Source organism: Hippopotamus amphibius, chromosome 7 (assembly GCF_030028045.1).
Source record: "Hippopotamus amphibius kiboko isolate mHipAmp2 chromosome 7, mHipAmp2.hap2, whole genome shotgun sequence".
Lineage (NCBI taxonomy): Eukaryota > Metazoa > Chordata > Mammalia > Artiodactyla > Hippopotamidae > Hippopotamus > Hippopotamus amphibius.
The window spans coordinates 125,647,186-125,673,017 of NC_080192.1; the positions used below are offsets into that span (position 1 = coordinate 125,647,186).

Below are 25,832 nucleotides of genomic sequence, written 5' to 3' on the forward strand. Positions count from 1 at the left end.
AGCATGGTTGGTTTCTGGTGAGAGCCCACTTCCAGGCTTGCCGATGGCCACCTTTTCACTGTGCCCTCACATAGCTGAGAGTGAGAGAGATCTCATCCTCTTAAAAAGGTCACCGATCCTATTGGATTAGGGCCCCACCCTTCATTACCCTTTTTAACCTTATTTATTTAAACTTTATGTGATCTTATTTATCTTAACCCTATTTAACCTCAATTATTTAACATTAATTACCTCCTCAATCACCTAAATTTAACCTTAATTACTTTCTAAATTTAACCTTATTTACCTCCTAAATTACCTAAATTTAATGTTAATTACCTCCTTAAAGCTGTATCTCCAAATACAGTCACGGTGGGGGTTAAGACTTCAACATATGCATTTGAAGAGGGAGGGGGGAGTACAGCCCATAGCACCTACATTCCCACCAGCCCCACACCCTGAGAGAAGAACCTGTTCTCTCAGTGGTCACAGGTTCAATTCAGCATCACTAACTTTTATTGACTTCATACTTCATGCAAAGTTCTGCACCCGACAGCATGGAGGTGGAGAGGGAGCAGTCTCAGCGTTTAGGAATTTACCACCTACTCCGGGGAGAGACTTGCAGAAACTCTCTACTGGAGGCAGCTCGAAGAGACAGATCTGGACTCACCTCAAGACTCCACTTACTAGTTGTGTGAGACCTGTGCAATTCACTTATTTCCACCCTGATCTGCTAATTAGAGACAATCCCTATTCTGTCTGCCTCAAAGGGTTAGGATGATCAAAAGAGGTATGCAAGGGAAACACAATGAAATGCTTTGCAAGGTTGCCACATGGGAGAAAATGGTGCTTAGATTCACATTGCTGGAGCAGAGGGTACATGGATCAATGGAGAGGAAACTGAGGCAGGGTACACGGGATGGGACTAGATGGTGTAAAGCATTAAAGGCTATGTTGCAAGATCTAAATTTCATTCTTAAGCAGGTTAACTGTGGGGTTCAATGCTTGTTTTTTCAGCTTTCAGAGGACCTTGACATCCATTTTCATTTGATGCACAATCCTTTGAATTGCATAGGGCAGATATTATTTTCTCAGTTTTAGCCATTAAAAAAAGAAGACACTAAACAAGACTAAAAGGCAACCCTCAGAATGGGAAAAAATAGTTGCCTATGAAACAATGGACAAAGGATTAACCTCCAAAATATACAAGCAGCTCATGCAGCTTAATACCAAAAAAGCAGATAACCCAATCCACAAATGGGCAGAAGACCTAAATAGACATTTCTCCAAAGAAGACATACAGATGGCCAACAAACACATGGAAAGATGCTCAACATCACTAATCATCAGAGAAATGCAAGTCAAAGCCACAATAAGGTATCACCTCACACCGATCAGAATGGCCATCATCACAAAATCAGGAAACCACAAATGTTGGAGAGGGTGTGGAGAAAAGGGAACTCTCCTGCACTGTTGATGGGAATGTAAGTTGGTACAGCCACTATGGAAAACAATTTGGAGGTTCCTTAAAAAACTACAAATAGAACTACCATATGATCCAGTAATCCCACTCCTGGGCATATACCCAAAGAAAACCATAATCCCAAAAGAAACTTGTACCATACTGTTTATTGCAGCACTATTTACAATAGCCAGGACATGGAAGCAACCTAAATGCCCATCAACAAATGAATGGATACAGAAGATGTGGCATATATATACAATGGAATATTACTCAGCTATAAAAAGGGATGAGATGAAGCTATATAGAATGAGGTGGATAGATCTAGAGTCTGTCATACAGAGTGAAGTAAGTTAGAAAGAGAAAGACAAATATTGTATGCTAACTCACATATACGGAATCTAAAAATGGTACTGATGAACTCAGTGACAAGAACAAGGACGCAGGTGCAGAGAATGGACTGGAGAACTCGAGGTTTGGGAGGGGGCAGGGGGTGAAGGGGAGCTGAGACAAAGCGAGAGAGTAGCACAGACATATATATACTACCAACTGTAAAATAGATAGCCAGTGGGAAGTTGTTGTATAACAAAGGGAGTTCAACTTGAGGATGGAAGATGCCTTAGAGGACTGGGACGGGGAGGGTGGGGGGGACTTGAGGGAGGGTGGGAGGGGAGTCAAGGGAGGGAGGGAATATGGGGATATGTGTATAAAAACAGATGATTGAACTTGGTGTACCCCCCAAAAAATTAAAAAAAAAAAAAGAATAGAATAGAATAGGAAAGTAGAAATGGATTGTCATTGTACTGGATGCAATATATTAGAATAAATTCTGGATAAACAGGAAAAAAATTGCTTTCTCAAATTTTAACATAAAATGAATAATAAAAATCAAAAAAAAAAAAAAAAAAAGACACTCAGAGAGGTTAACTAATTTGCCAAGGTGTCACACAGCAAATAACTGGCAGAACTGGAATTTCTAACTCTTATTCTAGTCCTTTGTCTTTTGTCCTGCCAGCTGCTGTAGAAATGCACAACCAATCCCTGGATGGTATCTAGAATTAAAGCCCATTTTCATTCTCACAGATTTACACATATTAGCAGAGCCAGAAGTAGAGGCTCATCTGTGTTACTGAGATTTCCCTGATTGATCTCAATTCTCTTGAGTTTATTAACAGCTTATCGTCCTACCTGGAATGATGATAAAGGTTAGGTTTTCTTTGATTTGTCTTAGAGTTAGTTTTAGACTTAGTCTTCATCACCCTTATCATGAGATATGGCCCAGGGACCCAAATCATCACCTGTTCAATGATATCTATTAATGAACATTTTTCTTAAATGAATCTTAATGAACAACATTTATGATGTAGAGAATGCATCAATGCTTTATAAATCTTAAGGCTCTCTACATAACTGTAAGAGCTTGATATGCACTTATTTTTATGTAGTTTGCATATATTTAGTACAGTTTCACTGTGGTCATTGTATCTGTAGACCCGTTAAATTGACTTTCTTATTTGAATATCTTGAAAATGTACATTTTTATATCCTCATCTTTCACAATGAACCTAAAGTACCATGCACTACACAAATCACACCTAAATACATCTGTCTAAAGAGGGATTAGTAATAATGGATCCTTGGCCAATGTGATCCTGGGGTTTGTAAAGTTAGCCCACAAGAAAAAATAGATATCAGTAGGTAACTAGGCTATGAGTCATGCAGGGTGAATGCCAAAGTTTCTCAAAGACATAGATAACCAAATTCAAACGATCACCTGTGATAACTGTAGTATATATTTCCTCCTATATGTGTTTATTAAGATAGCAAAGCATTAATTTAGGAGGATAGCTATAGCATTTATTGTGATACCCTTAAGAATAACATTTTAAAAGTTATATTAAAATTGTAAATATCTAGTACACTCATGTACTCTATAATTTCCGCCCTTGATTCCATCTCTCTTTTCCTTCTCTGCTTTCAATAAAAACATTTTCTTCTCATTTATGGTAGTTTCAGTGTCAAATTCCCCGAGCTACCGTATAACTCCCTAGTGCTTGGAATTAGAAAACCTGTACTTAGGTTTAATATCACTTTCAAAAAAATGAGATAAAATTCCATATCTGTGATGACTCCATTAATACCAGAAAATCCCTAAGGTCACATTTTCCCTCCTTCTTTGAGAGGAGAGACTTTCATTTTCTTCCCACTGGCTTTGGAAGAAGCCAGAAGAGGAGGAATATCTACAACCACTTAGGGTACCTTCCTTTGTATCTGCAGCTACTCGTCTCCTACCAAGTGCCTTCCGCCTCACCCTCTTCCATGCCATTGCCAGCACTTTAAGGTACATGTGGCTATTAACATTCAATCAGGTTTCTGTCTAGACTCTGAACTGTCGTTGTGGTGCCTGAGGACGACACCTGACATAAACTACCTAAAAAATAATGTTTTATGATTTATTATTAAAGAACTTTTAAAGGCAATGGTGGAGCATAGAATGGGAGCTGCATTTGTTGGGTACACTACTGCCCCTAGGACCCATCATTTTATAGATCTAGAAATGTGAGGTGACTTCTTCAGGGCCAGCTTGTTTTCAGTTAGCTTAATGGTTAAGACCGTGGGTGTGGCGTCAGGCTGACCTGCATTCAGTTCCTGTCCCATCACTTGCTGCAGTGTGACTTACTGCTCTAAGACTCCACCTATAAAATGGGAATAATGACAGAACTCACCTCAGAGGATTGCTGTCAGGATTAACAGAGATCATGTATGCAAAGGACTGAATAGTGCCTGGCGACTCAGTGATGTTAGACGTTGTTGTTGAAAGATACATAGTGGTTACTAAGTGGGCAGCAATGCCTTGGATTGTGGTTTCTTGGAATCTGTGCTTGATGTAACAGAAAGAATTACAAGAACAATTTAAGATTCTCCTATATACCTTAGCTTTAAATATCCTGAAAGAAAACTCTTACTACTATGTGGAGAAATTCAATATTCCATTTCAAGAAAGAGTCAAACAAATAAAATACCTGTTGTAGGCCATTGTATATCTGTTTGCTATCATAGATATCTGCTTGAAAAAAACATCTGTGCTTAGAAAGCAATTTTCCACTTGCTCCGTTCATTCCTTAGACTCTCGAACTTTCTAGCACTTATATATAGTTACTTTGTTAAATATAGTAAGGTTTAAATATTTGATATGACAAATTATTTTAACCAGAGTTAATAGGCAGTAGTCCTGTGGGTTGACTTTGAGTGTGGGGCTTCTTAAGCACCCAGAAACATGTGTGAGGGGGAAATTCTCCCAGGGTGCCCAGGTCTAGATCTGACTCCATCGCTATAGCACATATATAACTAGACGGAGCTCTGTGTGCCATCTTTAAATAACAACTTGCAGCTTATCAGAGAAAGCATGTGACTTTGCCTTCTCAACCCTCTCATGCAGGCTTAGGCTCCATTTTTATTTTGGTTCCTTTCATCTTCTCTCCATTAGAAAGAATGACATCCCTGGAGCAGAAGTGTGCTCCCGCTTCTGTGGAGAGACAAATCACAGTCTTGAATATACTTAATCTGTGTTATGTAGCTCTTTTATTGCAGTCTTTTTTTTTTTTTAACAGGTTTTTTGGTATTTGGATAGCTTCTCCTTTAAAGCTTCATTAATTTAAAAGTTATTTGCATTGAATTGCTCGGGTTTACATAGGAACTATTTTAGCAAACAGGTTTTGCAGGTTTTGTTCTCTGCCAAGGATTTGGTTTCAGTTATTAAGGTAGCCAGATATATTTTTCTGACTCAAGCATTTTAAACAGAATTCTACTAAGTTTTAAAACAGAACTGCAAACCATCTTCTTTATAACAACATAGTAAGTATTTGGTATGTGGTAACAAATGAATACAGTACAATACTTGTGAAGTGGTACACTGAATTCTGTCCAAGAAAATTCTGCCATATGGTTCCTGCAGCTCATAAGTTTGGCTGAAATCCTGAAGTGTTCTCCTGGTAACTACAGCTGCTTACACACTTAAGTCTCATGGAGTCATGAAAAATTGCAGTAAAGTGAAAATTAGCTTTATAACATGTTTTAATGGAGAATACATGTGATTCATCCTGAATGTGCTACGATTATATAGAAAAGCATAAATTTTTCTTATGATTTTGTGGGACGATTTAATGCTCATAGATTGCATGTTGACAAATGTAGAATGCTCACAGTGAATCATAAGAGGACTAAATGGTGCTTTTATTGTATTTGGGGGTCTCAAGGAAATGTATCTCGGAAATCATAATGGAAGTCAAAGGGAAAAGAATATAGCTTAATACGTACTTTTTAACTTTACGCATAGCTATTTGGGGACTGCCTGAGATGCATAAAGTAAGATGAAGCTTCACCGAATTTACTAATTCTTCATCTGAAGAATTCTTCAACTAAGCCCTGTTGATTTCTCCACTGAATGCTGAAAGGGAATTAATGATATTTCTCAAGCCAAATCAAGGTTTGATGCTCTAAAGATTACTTCCCTCCTTTTCCCTTTTTCAGCACTTTTTTCAACCTGGGCCCTTTGCAGTGCCATCAAAAATGGAACATGCTAAACTTTTCCGTCTTTAAACACACAAGATCTCTTCTTGCTTAAATGGTAATGAATAAATTACTTTCTGCCACCTGACAGAAAGATGAATTGTTTAGCACTTATTATGCAGCCATCTACTTTAAGCCCTGATTACAGTTCAATTCATATTTGACTCACAGAACTTGAAATATTCATCATTCCACCCTCTTTCCTGCTTCGAAAGGTCCTGGGACATCTTCGTGTTGTAACAAACAAGACGTGACTCACACCTTCTCATTCCTCTCTCCTGCTGGGGTCTTAGTGGTAAGGCAGCCGGAGACACATTTGAGAGAAATGAGACTTAAGTAGGATGGATCAAATGCTTCATAGTTCCCCGGCCCACTGCAGCTCACACAACGTAAATACAATAATCATCTTCATCTGCTAAATTAGGGAACGGAAATGGGCTACCTGCCATCTATTGCAGAAATTTCCAGCATCAACAGTGAGCGGTGTTTTGGGAGAGAGGGAGTAGAGAGCAGGCAAGTGTTCTTGCTTGCAAACAGCCCTGCTTTAGAATGCACGAAATGATGTGTTATCCTCTCTGGGTTCTGTGTGGAGGGCGGCTGGGGCGGGAGAACAGAGGAGAATTTTCTGTTATAATTGGGCTAGAGAGAAATCTTTTATGAAACAGAGCTGCGGTGGTCTGGAAAAGGCTGCTGTTTGCCTTCCGGAGTGCATCTTGCCCAGCCGAGCCTCCTTGCGTCAGCGGGGCCTCGGAGCCACTGCGGCGCCTGGCATTAAGCATCATTAGGGGATGATGAGCATGATTACCTGACACTGGTATCTTTCTCTTTTGGAAACTGCAGCCAGGCTCCTAGAAGCAGGTCTAATAACTGCAGTGGGTAGATTGCAGGTGGTTTTGGAGGAGCCCCTGGGTGCAGGGATATTTGACAGTTGGGGAAGGAATAAGAGGACCATTCTTTTCGCTGCAAGTCTCTCCTACTCCTTGAACCTCCACCATCATTTCTGCAGAGATGGAGGCCTGTCTTGCTAGAAGGCCTTCATGTTCGAAGCAGAAAAGTAAGTGAAAAAAGGCATACTATCATGATCTTCTAGGGCTGCTATGACGAAATACCACAGACAGGGTGGCTAAACAATAGGCATTTATTTCTCAGTTTTGGAGCCTGGGAAGTCCATGATCAGGGTGTCAGCATGGTCAGGTTTTTGGTGAGAACCCTCTTCCTGGTTAACAGATAGTTTCCTTCCTGCTGTGTCTTCACATGGTGGAGAAAGAGAGAGCTCCCATTTGTTGTAAGGACACTAAGCTCGTCATGGGGGCCCCACCCTCATGACCTCATCTAAACCTAATTGCCTCCTAAAGGCCCCATGTCCTATGACCATCACATGGGGGGTTAGGTCTTCAATGTATGAACTGAGGGAACACAAACATTCAGTCTCTTATACGTATCATTAGCAGCTTTCCAGAGCCCTGTGCTGCTTCTCACTTTTTTGTCTCTGTACCAGTTTCCTCTGATGGAAATACCTTCATCTATCTTGCCTCTCTTGGCAAATCCATGTTTAAGATGCAGCTTGAGGGGTCCTCAAAGCTCTCCCCAGCCTTATCCTAGCTCCCCAGGCGGACCATGAAACCTCCAGCATGTGCCCCAACCCAGCACATGACCCAACTTCCCCACAGAACACAGAGTGTTCCACTGGTCTCCCCTCACAAAGCTCCACCTGAGCAGTTCCCCCAGAACTTGGTTTGGTTTTCCTCCTGCCAGCTACAGAAGGGCTGGTGTTGGAGCAGAGAGAACGCTCTCCCCTTCGCTCACCCTCCCCGCCCCCACAGTGAACATTTTTGCAAACTGAAAGCAGGCACATGGTTTGACAAAAGACTTTTTTCCTGACTAGTGAATTGATTTCTTTCTACGAAGAGTCTTACTAGGGTATAAACATATAATCCCATATGTTACACATTACAGCGAATACACTTTATTGAGAAGGAAAAAAAAAATTCATGAGCAGAAATAAAATTTTAGCTTCATGTGTATCTGTGTGCACATCAGGAAACTTAGTATTTAAGCATTTTAATTCAATATAGCTCCAGCATGTCTAACCCCAAAACTGAACAACTATTGTAAACATGCTTTGCAAGTAGACATTTGAAGATGTCTACCTTATGACTGAATTTTTGTTTTTTATTAAAAATATTATTCTGTTATAAAGATAATACAGGGACATTATAGAAATTTTTAGATAGAGGGAAAAAAAGAAATTCATTTATATTTTCACAACCTTAAAAAGCAGTTGCATTTTGCTTATTTTCTTCCAAACTCTGGATGAAGTTTATATCATAGTGGTGAAAAGCACAGTCTTTGGACACAGACCGGGTTCAAATTCAGCCTCTGTCACTTACCAGCTATACGATTTAGGGCAGGTTACATAACATCTCTGTGCTTCTGCCCCCATGATCTATAAAATGGAGATATTAATAGCACTGTTAAATTATTCACGACATTTGTTTTGTTAAAGAACAGTAAGGCAGACTTTATTCAATGGGGTCCTACTACAATTGAGTTTGTAGTAGAGCAGCGAGATTGGGCTCAACTCTGAATACAAGGAAAAGTGAGGTTTGTAGCCAAGTAGCAGGGTGGGAGCAATGGATGGAAAATTACTGAGAGGAAACAACAGGCGTAAGGGGGCAGTTCTGACCTAATAGGATTCTTGCTGATGGCAGGTCCAGGTGATCAGACATCACCTGGGGGATGGTGGTGAATGAGGCGCCCAACCAAATATTGACAGCGGTCAGATGATGAGGGGTTCAGGCTAAACTGACTTAGTGGGATTCTTTCTAGAAACTGGATTCTATAAAAAAGGACTTGGGCATAGTTAGAAAGCTCAGGAGAGCCTGCCTACAATTTGGTCAAGGAGAGAATCTTTGTTAGTACCTACCACATAGGGTTATTGTAAGAATCAAATGAGTTAATATATGTAAAATCTTAAAGTGAGCCACCATATCTGTGTTAGCTATTATTTTTATTTTACAGTCATAATTATCTATACAAGCATTTTATGTCTTTTTCATTTATTGTTTTATTGCCATTCTTTTCTAGTTTTTCATAACCATGAGTCTTTTAAATTTATTTTTTTATTGAAGTATAGTTGATTTACAATGTTGTGTTAATTTCTGCTATACAAAAAAGTGACTCAGTTATACATATATCTATACATTCTTTTTTATATTCTTTTCCATTATGGTTTACCCAAGGATATTGAATATAGTTCCTTGTGCTATACAGTAGGATGTTGTTGTTTTTCCATTCTATATGTAATAGTTTGCATCTACTGACCCCAAACTCCCAGTCCATCCCCCATCCACCCCCCGCTTTGGTAACCACAAGTCTGTTCTCTGTGTCTGTGAGTCTGTTTGTATTTCATAGATAGGTTCATTTGTGCCATATTTTAGATTCTACATATAAGTGATATCATATGATATTTGTCTTTCTCTTTCTGACTTACTTCACTTAGTATGATCTCTAGTTGCATCAAATGGCTCTCCATGTAGCTGCAAATGGCATTATTTGTTTCTTTTTTATGGCTGAGTAGTATTCCATTGTACATATGTACCACATCTTCTTTATCCATTCATCTGTCAATGGACATTTAAGTTGCTTCCATGTCTTGACTATTGTAAATAGTGCTATGAACATAGGAGTGCATGTATCTTTTTGGATTAGAGTTTTGTCTGGATATATGCCCTGGAGAGGGATTCCTGGATCATGTGATAATTCTATTTTTAGTTTTCTAAGGAACCTCCATACTGTTTTCCATAGTGGCTGCACCAACTTCCATTCCCACCAACAGTGTAGGAGGGTTCTCCGTCACCTTCTCCAGCATTTGTTATTTGTAGACTTTTTAATGATGGCCATTTTGACCGGTGTGAGGTTTTAATCTCACTGTAGTTTTGATTTTCATTTCTCTAATAGTTAAAGATGTTGAGCATCTTTTCATGTGCCTACTGGCCATCTCTATGTCTTCTTGGAGAAATGTCTATTTAGGTCTTCCACCCATTTTTTGATTGGGTAACCATGATTTTTAATGGTTGCAAAACACTGCATCAGATTGCAATTTAACCACTGCTCTGTTATTGGACATTTAAGTTCATTACAGGTATTTTCTATTTTAAGTAATGCTTCCCTGAATATCATCATGGCAATCACTTTTTCATTGTTTATATTATTTTCTGAAGAGAGATACTCAGAAGAAGAGTGTCAAGGTCAAAGGCTATGAAGTTACTATTGTTGTGATATGTCTTGCCAAATGCCTTTCCAAGAGCCTTGAATCAATTTATGTTTCCACCACAAAGTAGAAGATGAGTGCTTCAACTCACCCTCAGCAGAGCTGAATTCTGTCGCCTTTTAAATCAGCAAATTTAACAGGTAAAAAAATGGCTCATTCACAGCAAATATTGTTCAGCATTTCCTAGGTGCTAGGAACTGGGTCTCACACCAAGGATTCTGAGATGGAGACTATTGGTTCTGCCTATGCTCTAGAGGAAGAAACTGAAAACTAAACTAACAATTACAACCAGAGTCACAAGTTGCTGCTGGGTACAGGGGAGGGACCCTCACCTAGCCTGGGAAGTCAGGGAAGGCTTTCTGGAAGGTGTGGGCTTGAGTTTAGTCTTGAATGAAGAGTAGTGGTGAGCCAGGTGGAAAGGGCCGTGAAAGGCATTCCATAGCAAGGGAACAGCACGTGCAGAGGAGGTGTGAGGCGGCTGGGTCTAAGTCATGCAGAGAAGCTGGATTCTTTTAAAGTTACAGTCTTAAATGTGTTGTTGTTGTTGTTGTTTTGATAATAAAAACAGTCTCACTAGGACCCTGCAATAGAGACTTGCCAACTGGATCACAGTATTAAATATTACAGTGGTTTAGCTGTACTGATGCTTCACTAAATAAAGTTAACATGTAAGCTACTAGTATTGCAGCTTCACTAAATGAGCTTAACCTGTATTGCAGCCCATCTGGCAGAGCAGTAAAAAAGGCAGAAATGATCTTCAGAGTCATGTAGCCACCCCTACCACACCTGTTTTTTGTTCCTCTCCTTCTTCCTAGTTCCCACCACAGGCTTGGGAACCTGCCATACTCAGTTCCTCTCTAAGCAATCGCTCAACACCATGGAGTAGGATTGTTAGGACAAACTTTTACACTAAGATGCTGGTGATTAGAAAAGAGGTCCAGCTCCTCACATGCCTAGAGGTATTTGGATTTTTTTTTAATATTTAAACTATTATTATTTTTTTTAATTTTATTTATTTATTTATTTTGGCTGCATTGGGGCTTTGTTGCTGCGTGCAGGCTTTCTCTAGTTGTGGGAAGCGGGGGCTACTCTTCATTGTGGTGCACGGGCTTCTCATTGTGGTGGCTTCTCTTGTTGCAGAGCACAGGCTCTAGGCACACAGGCTTCAGTAGTTGTGGCACGTGGGCTCAGTAGTTGTGGCTTTTAGGCTCTAGAGCACAGGTTCAGTAGTTGTGGCGCACAGGCTTAGTTGCTCTGTGGCATGTGGGATCTTCCTGGACCAAAGATCAAACCCATGTCACCTGCATTGGCAGTCGGATTCTTCACCACTGTGCCACCAGGGAAGTCCCGGTATTTGGATTTTAAAGGGAGTCACTTGGAGATAGAAATTCTTGCAACCCCCAAAAAATCCAGTGTTGGAATTTCAGGCCAGCCAGTGAAGGAACTATTTAAGGTTGAGCTGATCAAGCAGTGGTTTCCTGGCCCCTCCATCATCCCACATAGCAGAGGGTCTTTATGCAAGTCCAAACCTGGATGCAACCTTTTGTCCCATGCCCAGGGGTCAGCTTCCTTCATTCAGTTGTCTGCTTCATCTTGCCTTCTAGGTGGAATGTGGGATCAGTGTCCTGATGTGGGACAGAGTGGTGGTCAGCTGTCTCTGATAGCTGGTCAGAATCAGCATGATGGCCAGTGGCTGGGAAGTGGGGAGCTTCTGTGAAATGGCCACATTTCTGTAGTCTCAGCCTCACCTACCTTTTTAGCCCTGATATAAAAAAAAAAAAAAAAAAAAAAAAGGCATCTTTTTTCTACCTTCTAAGAAGCAAAAAAAGAAAGAAAGGAAGGAAGGAAGAAAGAAAGAAGGAAGGAAGGAAGGAAGGAAGGAAGGAAGGAAAGAAAGAAAAGAAAGAAAGAAAAAGAAAGAAAGAAAAAGAAAGAAAGAAAGAAAGAAAGAAAGAAAGAAAGAAAGAAAGAAAGAAAGAAAGAAAGAAAGAAAGAAAGAAAGAAAAAGAAAATTCATCTAGGGCAATGTTTTTCTTACTCCTCAGGAAAACTGTAATTCCCTCCCAGAAGATTTCCTACATCTTAAATATCAGTGCAAACATTTATGCATGAAAAATTAGAGGCCATGAATGATGCATGTGTTCTGGAAACTCTGATCGTAAATCTCCCCTCCCTCCTTTGGAAAGTCCCCCAGGATGGCAGCCAAAGCCTCATTTCCAACCCCTATTTCGAAGCCACCTGAGATGAAATTTCCTATTGGTTTCCGACTTGCATGGCCTTTGAATAGTCAGTCCTCCCTCGTGGCAGATGAGTCTGCTATTATCTTGTCTGAGATATTGTTCTTCTACTTGACCAGATTATAGCACAATTGTCAGTTTGCTCTTTAATAATACTACTTCACAGGGGATTTGTAAGGATTAATGAAATAATGTTTGAAAACCACTTTGAATTTGTATGCATTTTTTCTATGGAGGCTCAGGGGTTATTATTTCTTAGTGTTTATACTGTACCTGCCACGTAAGAAGTTTTAAATGCTTTGTTAACATTTGGATCCATTTCAATGAGATGATGAAGCTATTGGCTGTTACAGCTGGAGGGGCCTTTGAGACAGTCTAGTCTTAAATCTTCAGACTGAGGGGGTGAGGAAAAGCCTAAGGCCTAGAGAACCCATTCGATGAACTGTGTGGTACAGGGTACATGGAATGGGTTGGTAGAGTTGGTCCTAGAATCCAGCTGCCCTGGCTCCTTGTTCTGTTCTTCAAGTCTGTTATGGAATGAATTGTGCCCCTCCCAAAATTCATATATTGAAGTCCTCACTCCCCAGTACTTCAGAATGTGATCTGATTTAGAAGTAGGGTTGTTGCAGTTGCAATTAGTTAAGATGAGGCCATTCTGGAAGAGGGTGGAACCCTCATCCAATTAACTGATATCCGTATAAAAGGGAGAAATTTGGACACAAGCAGACATAGAGGGAGAACACCATATGAGTGTGAAGATGGCCATCTCCAAACCAAGGAGAGAGGCCTGGAAAGGATCCTTACCTCACAGCCTTCAGAAGAAACCAACCTTGTCAACACCTTCATTTTGGACTTCTAGCCTCCAAAATTGGGAGACAATACTTTTCTGTTGTGCTACTTCCTTACAGCAGCCCTAGCAAACTAACACAAAGTCTTTCCTACTCTTAATACTAATTATTGCCATTTAGCACACTAAGAGATTGAGACAGGAAGAAAGGGAATCATTTGGCCCCATTGAACCAGAAGCCCATCTGCTTGTCCTCACTCACCCCATGCTTCTCTTGGGGCTGCTGCAGTTGGGCGGCCGCCCTTGCTTGATGTCCCTTGGAAGTCCTCATTGTGGGTATAGGCACCTGATTCAGCTCATAATAATAAGCCAGTGCCCCAGGAGCTGCTTCCTGGAATCCCTCCAACATCCTTCATAGCATCAGAAGGCAGCAGCAGAGCTGAGGGAGGGCAGCAGCCCAGGGACCCTTGCTGCATGTTGTTTTACAATCCAGGAGGGGTCTTCAACTATAAATGGATGGAGATAGGTTTTAAAAGTCTCCTTGTGAATGAGATGCTGGCAGCTCAGAATCCCTTCTCCTGGGATAGAGCATACTGTGCATCAGGGTGGGTTCCTAGGCCTGTCCACAAAACCCATTTAAGTTGTATTGTTCCAGAAGCTGCATACTAGCAGCCCTACTTGCTGTTTGTGAGGCCATGGTAACATTGAAGGCCTCTTTCAGTGGGGTCCTCAGGCTGGCAGGCAGATTGTGGGGCTTTTAAGAGAGGGAAGGGATGAAGAATGCAATATCTCAGAATTCACACAGTAAAAAGGGATGGAGAGAACCCAGAGAGCTAAAACGGGGGTTCAGCACACCCTTGGAAAAATTTGGGGAGCTTGTTTTTAAACACACTGGGACAACCTGAGTACATTTGAAAATCAGGAAAGGAGCCGGCCCTGTGAAATCATGAACAAATCCCAGCAGAGGCCTAGAGAGGGTGAGGCATGTGTGTGAGGCCACATAGAGAGTGAGTGCAGAGCGGGGACTCCTGGCTGCCAGCTCAGGGCTCTCTACTGAGCAGCCCATCCAAACCTCAGTCCGTTGTTTCCAAAGCCATATATCACTCCCACTGTCATTTACTTGGTATTATTATGTCAATTAACTTTTTAAAAAACTTAAATATATTTAACTTCACCTAAAGCAGTAATATCCGCAAAATGATGGGTTTGATGTGCTAGTTATGTAATTTGTTTCTTAATACATGTTCAAATTAAATGCATAACTATTATAAAGTGTTTTATTTTTAATCACTTTGCACATCACGAGTAGTAACCACCTGTTCCAAAGTTTGGGCAACTCTGCACCAGGAGATGGCAGGTGATAGGAAGAGAAGAACTAGGGGCATGGCCAGTGTCTTCAAATCCTTGAGGGAGAGAGAGTGAACAGGTTGGTAGCACAGAGGGAGAGGTTATCTCTGGAGAGGAGGGACCTTCTTTCCCTAAAATGAAGGCAAGTGGATTTAGGGACAGAGCAACGCTGAAATGGAGGTGAAAGAAGATGACAGAGCTCATGCCCACTGACCTTGATTTTCTTCAGCAAAACAGTATGGCAAACTGATGGCGACTTGAAAGGAGCACGGAGCTTTAGATTTTAAATTAGAATTGTATTATAGTCCCTTGAGACTCAACCTTGTTTGTCAAATGGACAGAGGCAACTTGTTTCAGGAAAAAAAAAAAAGTTGAACTTTGACCTTCAACTGTGGTTCTTAAAACACTGCTGTAATTGCTTCTGGATTGGATTTTGAGGTTGACCTTTGATCAGAAACACTGGTTTCCTGAGATGAGGCCTCTCCCTGAGAAAAGGCTGGCTTTTTGCTATGAACTAGGCTGAATGTGAGTCGGAGACTAGGAGCATTTCTAAAGAATTGGCCCAGCCCCTCCCCGGCAGTAATGTAATCCCATTTGTCTATGTTTGGTTTTGTTTCCTGTGATTTTGGTGTCACATCCAAAAGATAATTGCCAAGACCGATATAAGCCAACAATCCCACTTCTGGGTATATATCCAAAGGAGCTGAAATCAGGATCATGAAAACATATTTGCACTCCTATGTTCATTGCAGCATTATTTACAGTAGCCAAGATATGAAAACAACCTAAATATACTTTGGCAGATGGATTGATAAAGAAAATGTGATACAGAAATAAATTTTTAAAATGTGTATACACACACACATGCACACACAGTGGAATATTTTCAACTTTAAAAAAGAAGGAAATCCTGCCATGTGCAACAACATGGATGGAACTGGAAGACATTATGCTAAGTGAAGTAAGCCAGACACAGGAAGACAAATACTGTATGATCTCACTTATAAGTGGAATCTAAAATAGTCAAACTCATAGAAACAGAGAGTAGAATGGTGGTTGCCAGGGGCTAGGAGGAAAGGGAAATGGCCAAAGGATAAAGTTTCAGTTATGTAAGATGAGTAATTTCTAGAGATCTAATGTACAGCGTGATGATCATAGTTAAAAACACTGTATTGTATACTTGAAATTTTTAAACAGGATAGATCTTAACCTCCTCACCACACAATGGTAACTTTGTTGAAGTGATGGGTATGTTAATTAGCTTGATTGTGGTGATGTTTTCACAATGTATACATATTGATATATTTGATGTTTAAGGTGTACAACATCAAGTTGTACACCTTAAACATATACATATGTTGTATATTGATGATATCTCAATGAAGCTATGGAAAAAAATACAAGTAAACTGCCAGAGAGATCATATGTGGCACCCATCAACACCTGCCATGAGTCCTTCACCAGACCAGTTATTAGCAGCACAGGCACTGAGTGTGTACTCCGAGCCACGGTGAAGTGGAGGGAAAATGAGAAGATGAGTGAGCCCCATGCCTGCTATTAAGGAGCTTCCTGGTCTAGGACTGGGGGTAGGGGCAGGGCAGATAGTATGAATAACAACAATAATTATAAAATGTGAGAAGAGATAATAATAATGGTAAAATTTATTGAGCACTTACTACAAGCCAGACACTATATCCAAGCACTTAATAGAATTAATGCAGCAACAATCCAGTGTGGTGGGTAGTATTATTATCCTCACTTATTGATGAGGGAACTGAGGTACAGAGAAGTTAAATAACTTTCCCAAGGTCAAAAATTAAAGAAAAGTGGAATTGGAATTTGACCCCAGGGTCTCTGGTGCCAGAGTCCTGTACTAGACAGGACTTGGCAGTGGGGGGTGGCAGTTGCCCAGTGAAAATTGCACAAAGGAATTGATGTTATAAAAGTGAGTATTGTTTAACCAAGTTGGAAAGACAAGAATAGGGAACAGAATTTCTGTAAGTCACAAGCAAGAGCATACATGCTTGAGGTCTTGTTGAAGAAAAAAAATTATTCATAACATTTGTTAAAGAATGATAGAGCACATTTTATTCAAGTCTGTGGCAATAGAGATTTTACAGTATGGGAGACAGATTGGACTCAACCCCAAATAAAGGAAAAGTGGGAATTTATAGCCAAGGATTGGAGAGGTCGGGGCGGAAAATTAGAAAGAGGAAATATTAGAAATAATGGGGAATTCTGGCTAAATGGGCATAACAGGAGTCTTGCTGAAGGCAGGCCATGGTGATCAGATATCGAGGATGAAGGATTCTAACCATCTGGCCAGGATTCTTGCTAAATTGGGCTCTTGGAAGATGGAGCCCCGTTGGACTCAGAGAACCTGACTACAGTTTGGTCAAGGAGAGAATATTTGTCAATCTCTGAATCACTTGGAATGAGTGGAATGTGCTGTCCATCTAGAGGGGAGAACCTTGAAGGAAAGGGACAAACTGGGTGAGTCTGTAGGCGGTGAGGGCTGGAGGATAGAGAGGGCAGGGAACTGACCATAACTGAGCCTTTACTGTTGCCCAGCATCATGCCAGTCCCGTGAAATAGGTTAAATTAAAAAAAGTTTTTTCCACTTTATTGAGATATTATTGACGCATAACATTGTATAAGTTTAAGGTGTACAATGTGGTGATTTGATACACTTATATATTGTAAAATTATTACCACAATAGAATTAGCAACCACCTGCATCCTGTCACAGAGTTACCATTTCTTTTTAATGATGAAAACATTTGAGATCTACTCTCTTAGAAACACTCAATATATGATAGAGTATTATTATCTAAAGCAATCACCACTGTATTATACATTAGATCCCCAAACTTCTTAATCTAATAAGTGGAAGTTTGTACCCTTTGAGCAATATCTTCTCATTTCCCCCACCCTCTAACCCCTGGCAACCACCATTCTACTCCCTGTTTCTCTGAGTTTGCCTACTTTAGATTCTACATGTAAGTGTTATCATACAGTATTTGTTTTTCTCAGATGGACTTATTTCACTTAGCATAATGCCCTCAAGGTCTACCCATGTTGTCACAAAATGGCAGGATTTCCTTCTTTCTCGTGGCTGAATAATATTCCATTGTATGTATGTAGCTATGTATGTATATACACACATACCTACATACCACATCTTCTTTTTTTTTTTTTTTTTTTTTTTTTTTTGACAGAAAAGGAGGATTTATTCATGGGCACAAGTAAGGAGGGGACAGCACCAAAGGCTCTCACGAGTGCAGGGCCCGCCATTTGTCCAGGGGGCCACGATTAGGGATGTATTTGACCCCACAGCCATCCGGGATGAGCTGCTTTTCTGCCACCATGTTTTCAAATTCATCCGCGTTAAACTTAGTAAATCCCCACTTCTTGGAGATGTGGATCTTCTGGCGGCCAGGGAACTTGAATTTGGCCCTGCGGAGGGCCTCAATCACATGTTCCTTGTTCTGCAGCTTGGTGCGGATGGACATTATGACTTGGCCAATGTGGACCCTGGCCACTGTGCCCTGGGGCTTTCCGAAGGCACCACGCATACCTGTCTGGAGCCTAGATTGGGGACAGCATGCCAGTCATTAATGTCCCTGGAAAAGGGCTGTCTCCACGGTCCCTTAGGGCAACCTGTACAGGCAACAGGCTGCATACACTACCGAGGACACTGCTGTTTGCAGCCACTGCACACTGGGCCCCCATGGGGAAAAGAGCACAGTCGGCTTAACTGGCTGCAAGACCACATCTTCTTTATCCATTCATCCATTGACAAACACTTGAGTTTCTACATCTTGGCTGTTGTGAATAATGCTGCAGTAAACATGTGGGTGCAGTTATCTTTTTGATATTCTCTTTTCAGTTTGAAATATGTTAAAATTTAATCATGAGGTGGGGGATTTGTCTCCCTGTTGAGTAAATTGAATTTCCAAGAGGCTAGGTGATACAGAGCCACAAGTGGCAGAGCTGGGGTAACAAACCAGGTCCCACTGGTGCCAGCACCCCCTGGAGCCTGCTGCAGGGTGTGCTGTCAAGGGAGGGGTTGGTTAGCGGGTGTCCGAGGCCCCAGGGTCCAAGAAGAGCAGGGCACTGGTGTAGGGAAGGAATGACAGGAAGGATGGAGCGATCATAACCCTGCTCCTGGCTCCTCCTCACTTTTTTGGATCCTAGGCATCCCTGGTGAGTCTCCTCCAGCTTGAGCTGCCTGGGTCCGATCAACACTGGTTGGAAGCAAGGGGATGGAGCCAGGCAGCAAACCCTGGCTCTGCTTTATTGCCCGTCTGTCCCTGTGCTGTGCAGCTCACCTTCTCCCTGACTCGCTAGAAGTGGCCCTGTCTCTGCTTAGCCAGAGGAAAAGCAAGTCCAGCTGAATTTGCACAAAGCTAAGTTAGCCAGGTGACCACAGAGCAGGAGTAAATCAGTCTTGATAATCACATTTGGCAGTACTCGAAGCCATTTTGCTTGGACAGTGCAAATTCACTTAATGATACAAAATGCTGTTTATTTATTATGGAAGAACACTGAAGTCAGACCCACTATCTGGTGTTCAAAATCTCTGTTCTGTAGAGAAGAGGGTTTTTTTTTGTTTTTTTGTTTTTTAAAGATTTATTTTATTATTTATTTATTTACTTATTGATTTTATTTTTGGCTGCATTGGGTCTTCATTGCTGTGCGAGGGCTTTCTCTAGTTGTGGTGAGCAGGGGCTACTCTTTGTTGTGGTGCTCAGGCTTCTCATTGAGGTGGCTTCTCTTGTGGAGCACCGGCTCTAGGCGCACAGGCTTCAGTAGTTGTGGTGCATGGGCTCATTAGTTGTAGCTTGAGGGCTCTAGAGTGCAGGCTTAGTAATTGTGGCACACGGGCTTAGTTGCTCTGCGGCATGTGGGATCTTCCTGGAGCAGGGATCAAACCTGTGTCCCCTGCATTGGCAGACGGATTCTTAACAACTGTGCCACCAGGGAAGCCCCCGAGAAGAGGGTTTTATTTCCCTGGTGGAGGAGACATAAATGTGTAAGGTGCTTGTGTACCTGTGTGATACATACCCAGCCAGGGACCAAATGTCTGCTGGCATCCACAATAGGCAAGAGCAGTGTGCAAGCCAGTGGATGGTGTTTCCATTTACACTTGTGTTTCCAAAACTAATTTTTTACAGGAAGGGCTTATTCCCTGAAAGGAATGTCAACATCTGAAAATATTAGCTAATTTGACTTCCTGAGTAGAAATGCTAAAGGGATTGAGGCGATTTATTATGTTAAATCTCAAATAAACCTTGACAATTAAAAATGGAAAGGGAGCCAAAACTAATTAAAAGGAGAAGAGAATGAGAAATGCCAGGCATCTGGGATAAATTTATGATTGCAGTTGAACACTAAACTTAGCTCCAGGCTTCCTTTTGGCGCAAGCGTTCAAAAAATAATTTGAGTTAATAAAGTTTTTTAGGTTCATTTACAGAAAGCTACTGATGATGACCACAGTCGTGGCAGAATGTGTTATGACCAAGCGATTAATTCGGGGGTTGAAATGTAAATAGAACTAGAATTCATGAATTCGCTCTCCATTCATGTTTGATATTGTACCTTAACACGTATACTCACATCGACCAGCCCTTGTGTGAGCACACCCAGGGTAAGAGGAGGTCATGCTCCCTAAGTTTTATGTTTGCTTTGATTTCTTTCTTCCCAAACTGGTCTGGAATTGTTCTGAGGGAGTTGGGTATTTGTGGACACTTAAAGGGAAGCGGAGCTGGACAGTGGTTACAGCAGTAAAAACAGATTTTACTCAGGAAGAATTGCAGTAGGAGAAGAGAGACCTCAGTACAGAACTGTGCTCAATTCTGAATACAACAAGGAAAAGTGGGCTTTTATAGCCGAAGAGCAGTCAGTGAATGGAAAATTGTTAGGAGAGTAGGTTAATTCTTGTTACACTGACCTAACAGGATTCTTGCCGAAGGCAGGCGGGGTGATCAGATATCACCCGGGGGAACGTGGGGCATGAGTAATTTGGTCAGATATCAGGGATGGGGATCCAGATAAACCAACTTGGCAGGATTCTTACTAAATTTGGGCTACGCAGTCCGGACAAGGAGGGACAGTGAAGGTCAAGGTGTAGAGGGCTTTGAGGAGCCTGGTGAGAGTTAGGTCAAGGAGAGAGTCTTTGTCAGAAGACAGGAGGGGAGACAGCAAAACTGCCTGTTCCCAGATTCGCCTCCTCCTTAACTTTAACAGCCCAGCCCCTCAGTAAGCACTGCATGGCCCTCCCACTCCCACTCCCATCCCCTTTGTGAACTGAAGTACCTGGAGAAGTTGCCACCGTGGATTCCTCCACAGCAGGCCAGGCTTCAAGGCTTGAGGCTGAGGGATAAGAAAGAGAAGGTCAGAAGAGCAGTGGCTGGAAAGAGAATGACCACAGGAGAGAACTCTCCTCTGGACAAAGGTGATTCCTCCTCAGCTGCCTCAGTGCTGGTTGGTCTCATGATAACTTTGGAAACAGGGGAGAAGTTATCCATGTTGGAAGTAGAATTCCTACATTTGCCTCCAGCATGAAACCCTGAGATGTGGACATGACCGCCAGTAATGAGTGAGACCAAGAAAGCAGAGTGAAACGAAACTTATCAGGGACTTTCATGGTCACCCAGATAAAAATTTAAAAAAGCAAACTTGAGGGAGGTCCCTAGTGGCCTAGTGGTTAGGATTGCAGGCTTCCACTGAGCTTGCCAGGATTCAGTCCCTGGTCGGGGAACTGAGATCCCATAAGCTGCACGGTGCAGCCACGAAAAACAAACAAACGAACAAAAAGCAAAAAAAAAAAAAAAAACCAGCAAACTTGAAGCTAAAAGTGAAGGGAACAGATGCAAGTTATATTTGAAAAGGCTTAATTTTTTAATTTCTTCAGATTTAAAATCAGAGACACTGCTAGAGCACTACTGAGAAGGGATTACAAAGGTATCTCCTGAGTACGAAGCCATTAAACAGACCATTAAACATGGAAGGCAGTGAGGGTGGGGTTGGGGGAGGAGGAAGCATGGGTTCTGGTGCCCACCCTGGCATCAAGTCCGAATTCTGCCACTTCCAGGCCATGTGATCTTGGGCAAGTCATCCTGCCTGAATCTGCTCTGGTAAGAAGGTGCTGGCATTAATATTGTAGGGGAAGAACTTATGTGTCTGTCTGCTGTTTGTTCATTTATTTATCCAGCCTCCTCCTTTTACCCAGTAAGATTTAAGATGGCTGACATAACCATTTAATCAAACTGCTGACAGGAAACAAGCAGGCAAAAAATCCCCAAGCCCAGGACAACTCCACCTAGTTCACAGGGTTATAATGAGGTTAAATGAAGTGCTATGTATGATAATGTTTCCTCTCTGGATGGGCACATAGTAGATGTAAACATCAGTAGATGTTTGTTGAATCTGAAAATATGCTTCCACAGCCCAAGGAGGCAAACCACTATGGGTTTTGCCTTCAACGCACCAAGGAGAGCTAGGGAAAACATGCTGTGCAGCCTCCTTTCCCCATACAGCGTCTCACATCTTCCATCCCCTCGTGGCCATACCTCTGATGGCAGTGCTCTTGCTGCCATTGCCCGCAGCCCATCCATCCCTGGAGTCTGTCGGGTGAATCGCGTTTGGCCTGATGGGTAGCATTTCCCCGGCTGCCCCCTCCCATGCTCTGCCATTATTAGTGACCCAGGTCATGTGAAGGAGACTTCTGTTCTTCCTTAGGAGCTGAAGCCTGAGAAATGGGCTACAACAGGGACCTGGGAGTATCAGTTAATGGTCCCAGATGCCTCGAATACATTCTTCACTTGGGTCCTGAAGAAAGTATAGTGTCAGCAACTCCAGACTGATTTCGGTATAAGTAAAATGTATTCAAGTAACAAAATTCACAAGCAGACCTAGAGCATGATTTTATCGAGTCATTTTTTTAATTATTGTTGAGAGGCAGAATCTAGTTACAGATGATTTGATGCTGATGCCCAGACTCTAGCTGAAAAATGAGACAGAGGGTAACATTTGCCCAATGACCTTTTCCTTTCTCAGGACAATTAATAGATCTTATTTTTGTAGAGCAATGATCTTGTCAGTTTAAATCCGGCTTGCTGACCAAACTGGAGAGAAACCATTGTCTCCGACAGACCAAATGCCCCTGTCTGCTGCTGCCTGGAGTCAAGTTTGCTGGCTGGTATGAGTGGAATTTTAGCTTTGTCAGGCCAGCAGTGGAGTGGAAATAATAAACATGGAATTCAAATGACAGAAAAGCAGAAAGTAGAACTCATCTAAGAAGAATGAAACCCTTGAAATGAAAGTGCATCTTTCTCAATAATAGAAATTCTAATGTTCTTGGAGTCATTATTATAATAGCTTTCTCTGTAGTATGTACCACATTAGGGAATCCAAGTCAGAGCAAAGGACAAGCAGTCCCGAATCATTTGTCCACGGAGCCAACAGTGAGTCATCTGCCATCCATATGCCTTGGTTTCTCCATCTGCACCAGGGTAGTAATGGCAGTACTTTTAATTCTGTTGCTGCCTGGGGCTAAATAGAAAGATGTGTTAACTTATGTTTGTTTTAATTGCCAAAAGAGTTACATTGGTACCTAGGTCCAACACGAATGGATCGAATGCTTTTTTTCTATGCTCACAGGCCTATTTGAAGACCTGGCAAAAAAAAAAGTGAAAGGTATGATTCACATGGGACTAGATCTCAAGGACAAATCCAAGACCGATGTGTAGAGGCTTTAAGGGAGGCTGGTTTGACTTAACCTAAGGAAAGTTGTATTAGAGTAAAAATATTTTGTTGATAAAGGGGCTCAAGTGGAGGTGACCCTCATGTCACAGATGTTTCAGGGGACACTGGATTAGTGCCAAATGGTGGGACAATATGCCATTTGAGATTCCATCCAAATCTAAGATTCTGGGTTCTAAGATGTTATTCACTGTGGATGGAGAGATAAGTGAGGGAAGACCTCTGTAACAATGGTTCTTAACATTTTTCTTATGTGGGCTGCTAGGATGGGCTAAAGATCTCACAGAGCCCCTGCCACTCCCCACTTGCCTCTGTTCTCAGAATGGAAGGGCAGACTCACAATGCTTTGGACTCGACTCTGGTGAGGGTAACGAAATTGAAACCATTCACCTTGCTAAGGTAGAGGTATTAAAAACTAGAAGTGCAAATATAAGAGACCGGCCAGGAGATACAGGGACACCTCACAAACCATACAAGGTACTTAATAACAGCCATAGTTCAGGGAGCTGAAAAAGTTGTCTTAGATTGAGGTAAAAATGCATTTCATGCTCCAGAATCCTCTAGGACTTATGCCACAAGAAGGAATAATGGCTGTTTAAGGACAAACACCTTGGTCTCAAAGGGTCGTTTTGGTGACAACAAGGAGCCACAGAAAGAACCTGGTCTAGAGATCAAGGGGTGAGTTGCCATCATCTGTTCAAAGTCGACCTCCACTGAAAAACTCCATGAAAGCAGAAATGAACCTATGTCCACCCACCCCATCTCACCCCCTCGCCATCAATCACAGGACCAGGATTCATATATCAGCTTTACCACTTACAAGCCATCTGATTTGAGGCAAAGAGACCTAAACTTAGCTCCCCCAGCTATGAAATCATGTTGACTCCTAGAATCCCAAGACAGAAAACTCACACCTCTATTCATCCATCCTAAAACATTTACTGAGTGCCTACTATGCATCTTCGAGGGTTTTAGGCCCTTGGATTATATCAGAGAACAAAAAAAGTACCCACATTCATAAACCTTATGTTCTAGTGAGGAAAAACAAACAGTTAAGAAATAACTAAATATATAGAGAGGATTTCAGATGGTAAGAAGTACTATGAAGGAAAAAAAAAAAAGCATGCTAAGGGAGCACTGGCAGGCAGGAGTGAGGGGTGAGGGTGTTTTAATTTATAGAGAGTGGTCAGGGAGGACCTTACTGATAATGTGATATTTTAGCAAACACATGAAAGAAATGAGCCAAGCAAATTTCTGGGGAAAGGACATTCCAGACTGAGGATAGAGATAGAAATGTGGGAGTCATTGGAATTTAAAGCCATGAGACAGGATAGATCATCTAGAGAACATGTAGCTGGAGAGAGGCATTCTAGTGAGGTGCCCTGGGGAATTCCAGCATTTGGAGGTCAGGGAGATTGTGGAGACCCATGGAATAGCTGAGAAGGAGGAGCCAGGGAGGTAGGAGGAGAGCCAGAAGAGAGTGGGGTCCCAGAAACCAATGCAAGGCAGTGTTTGGGGAGAAGGGTCATTGTCTGTGTAGAATACTGCAGATATCCTGAGTACAGTGACTGAGGCTTGGCCTTGGGTTTAGCCACCCAGAGGTCATGGTGACCTTGACAAGAGCCATTTCAGGGGAGTGGTAGGGGAGAGAGCCTCACTAGAGTGGATTTGGGAGAGAGTAGGAAGAGAGGATGGGGGAGATGAGCACAGACAATGCCGTAGAGGAGGTCTGTTGTAAATGTCAGCAGAGGGATGGGTGGTAGTGGCATGGGGTTAGCATTCATCAGAGGGTTGGTTTGCTTTTTGAGGTGAAAGATATTATGTTGTTTGCTCATGGGAATAATCCAATAAAGAGGCAAAATATCACATTGGAAGAGGGATCCTCTGGCCCGCTGAGGGTTCTCCCCAATTTCTAATGTTGCCACCTCCTTGAGGGGAGAGGCACTGAGTAGGATCTGAGGGGAACACCACAGCCCTCCCCTCAGGTCTCATTAGCATAACTGTCTCTAGACTGGAAAACCTAACCAAGGCACATCCACGGGCTTAGGAAAGAAAAAAATAGAAAGAAAATCAATTCAAAGAACAGTAATAAGCAACAAGATTGGTGTTTTGCCGAGTGTGCTCCTTGTGCTGCATGGAATGTTGATAGGGTCAAGCGAGTCTGAGGAGTGCTGAGTTAAACAGACGTGTGTGCTGCAGGACTTCTTGGAGCCTTTACTAGGCTAGTAACACCATGAATTTCCAAGAGGGGCATCTGGTATGAAGAATTTTCCCCCAACAAATTTGGGAGCATTTCACTCAAGATTAATGTTGTAAAGCATATAATACTGGAAATAGTGAACTAGATCAGAGGGTTGCAGACTTTTTTCTGTAAAGGGCTAGTAAATATTTTAGGCTTAGTGAGCCTTAGTC

The 25,832-nt window shown here is 41.9% G+C and overlaps 2 protein-coding genes and 1 non-coding gene across 3 annotated transcripts in view; 1 reads left to right on the forward strand and 2 right to left on the reverse strand.

Annotated features, from left to right (window-relative positions):
* The window catches only part of ALK (ALK receptor tyrosine kinase), a 695,731-nt gene that overhangs the window by 277,675 nt on the left and 392,224 nt on the right, over window positions 1-25,832 (forward strand). The window lies entirely within an intron of this gene.
* Window positions 17,867-18,269, reverse strand: LOC130857378 (60S ribosomal protein L10-like). Its single transcript, XM_057743016.1, has one exon. It carries the CDS (start codon window positions 18,227-18,229, stop codon window positions 17,927-17,929), a length of 303 nt encoding a protein of 100 aa, XP_057598999.1. The 5' UTR covers window positions 18,230-18,269; the 3' UTR covers window positions 17,867-17,926.
* Window positions 18,287-18,421, reverse strand: LOC130857906 (small nucleolar RNA SNORA70). Its single transcript, XR_009054903.1, has one exon. It is a non-coding gene; the product is annotated as a small nucleolar RNA SNORA70 (small nucleolar RNA).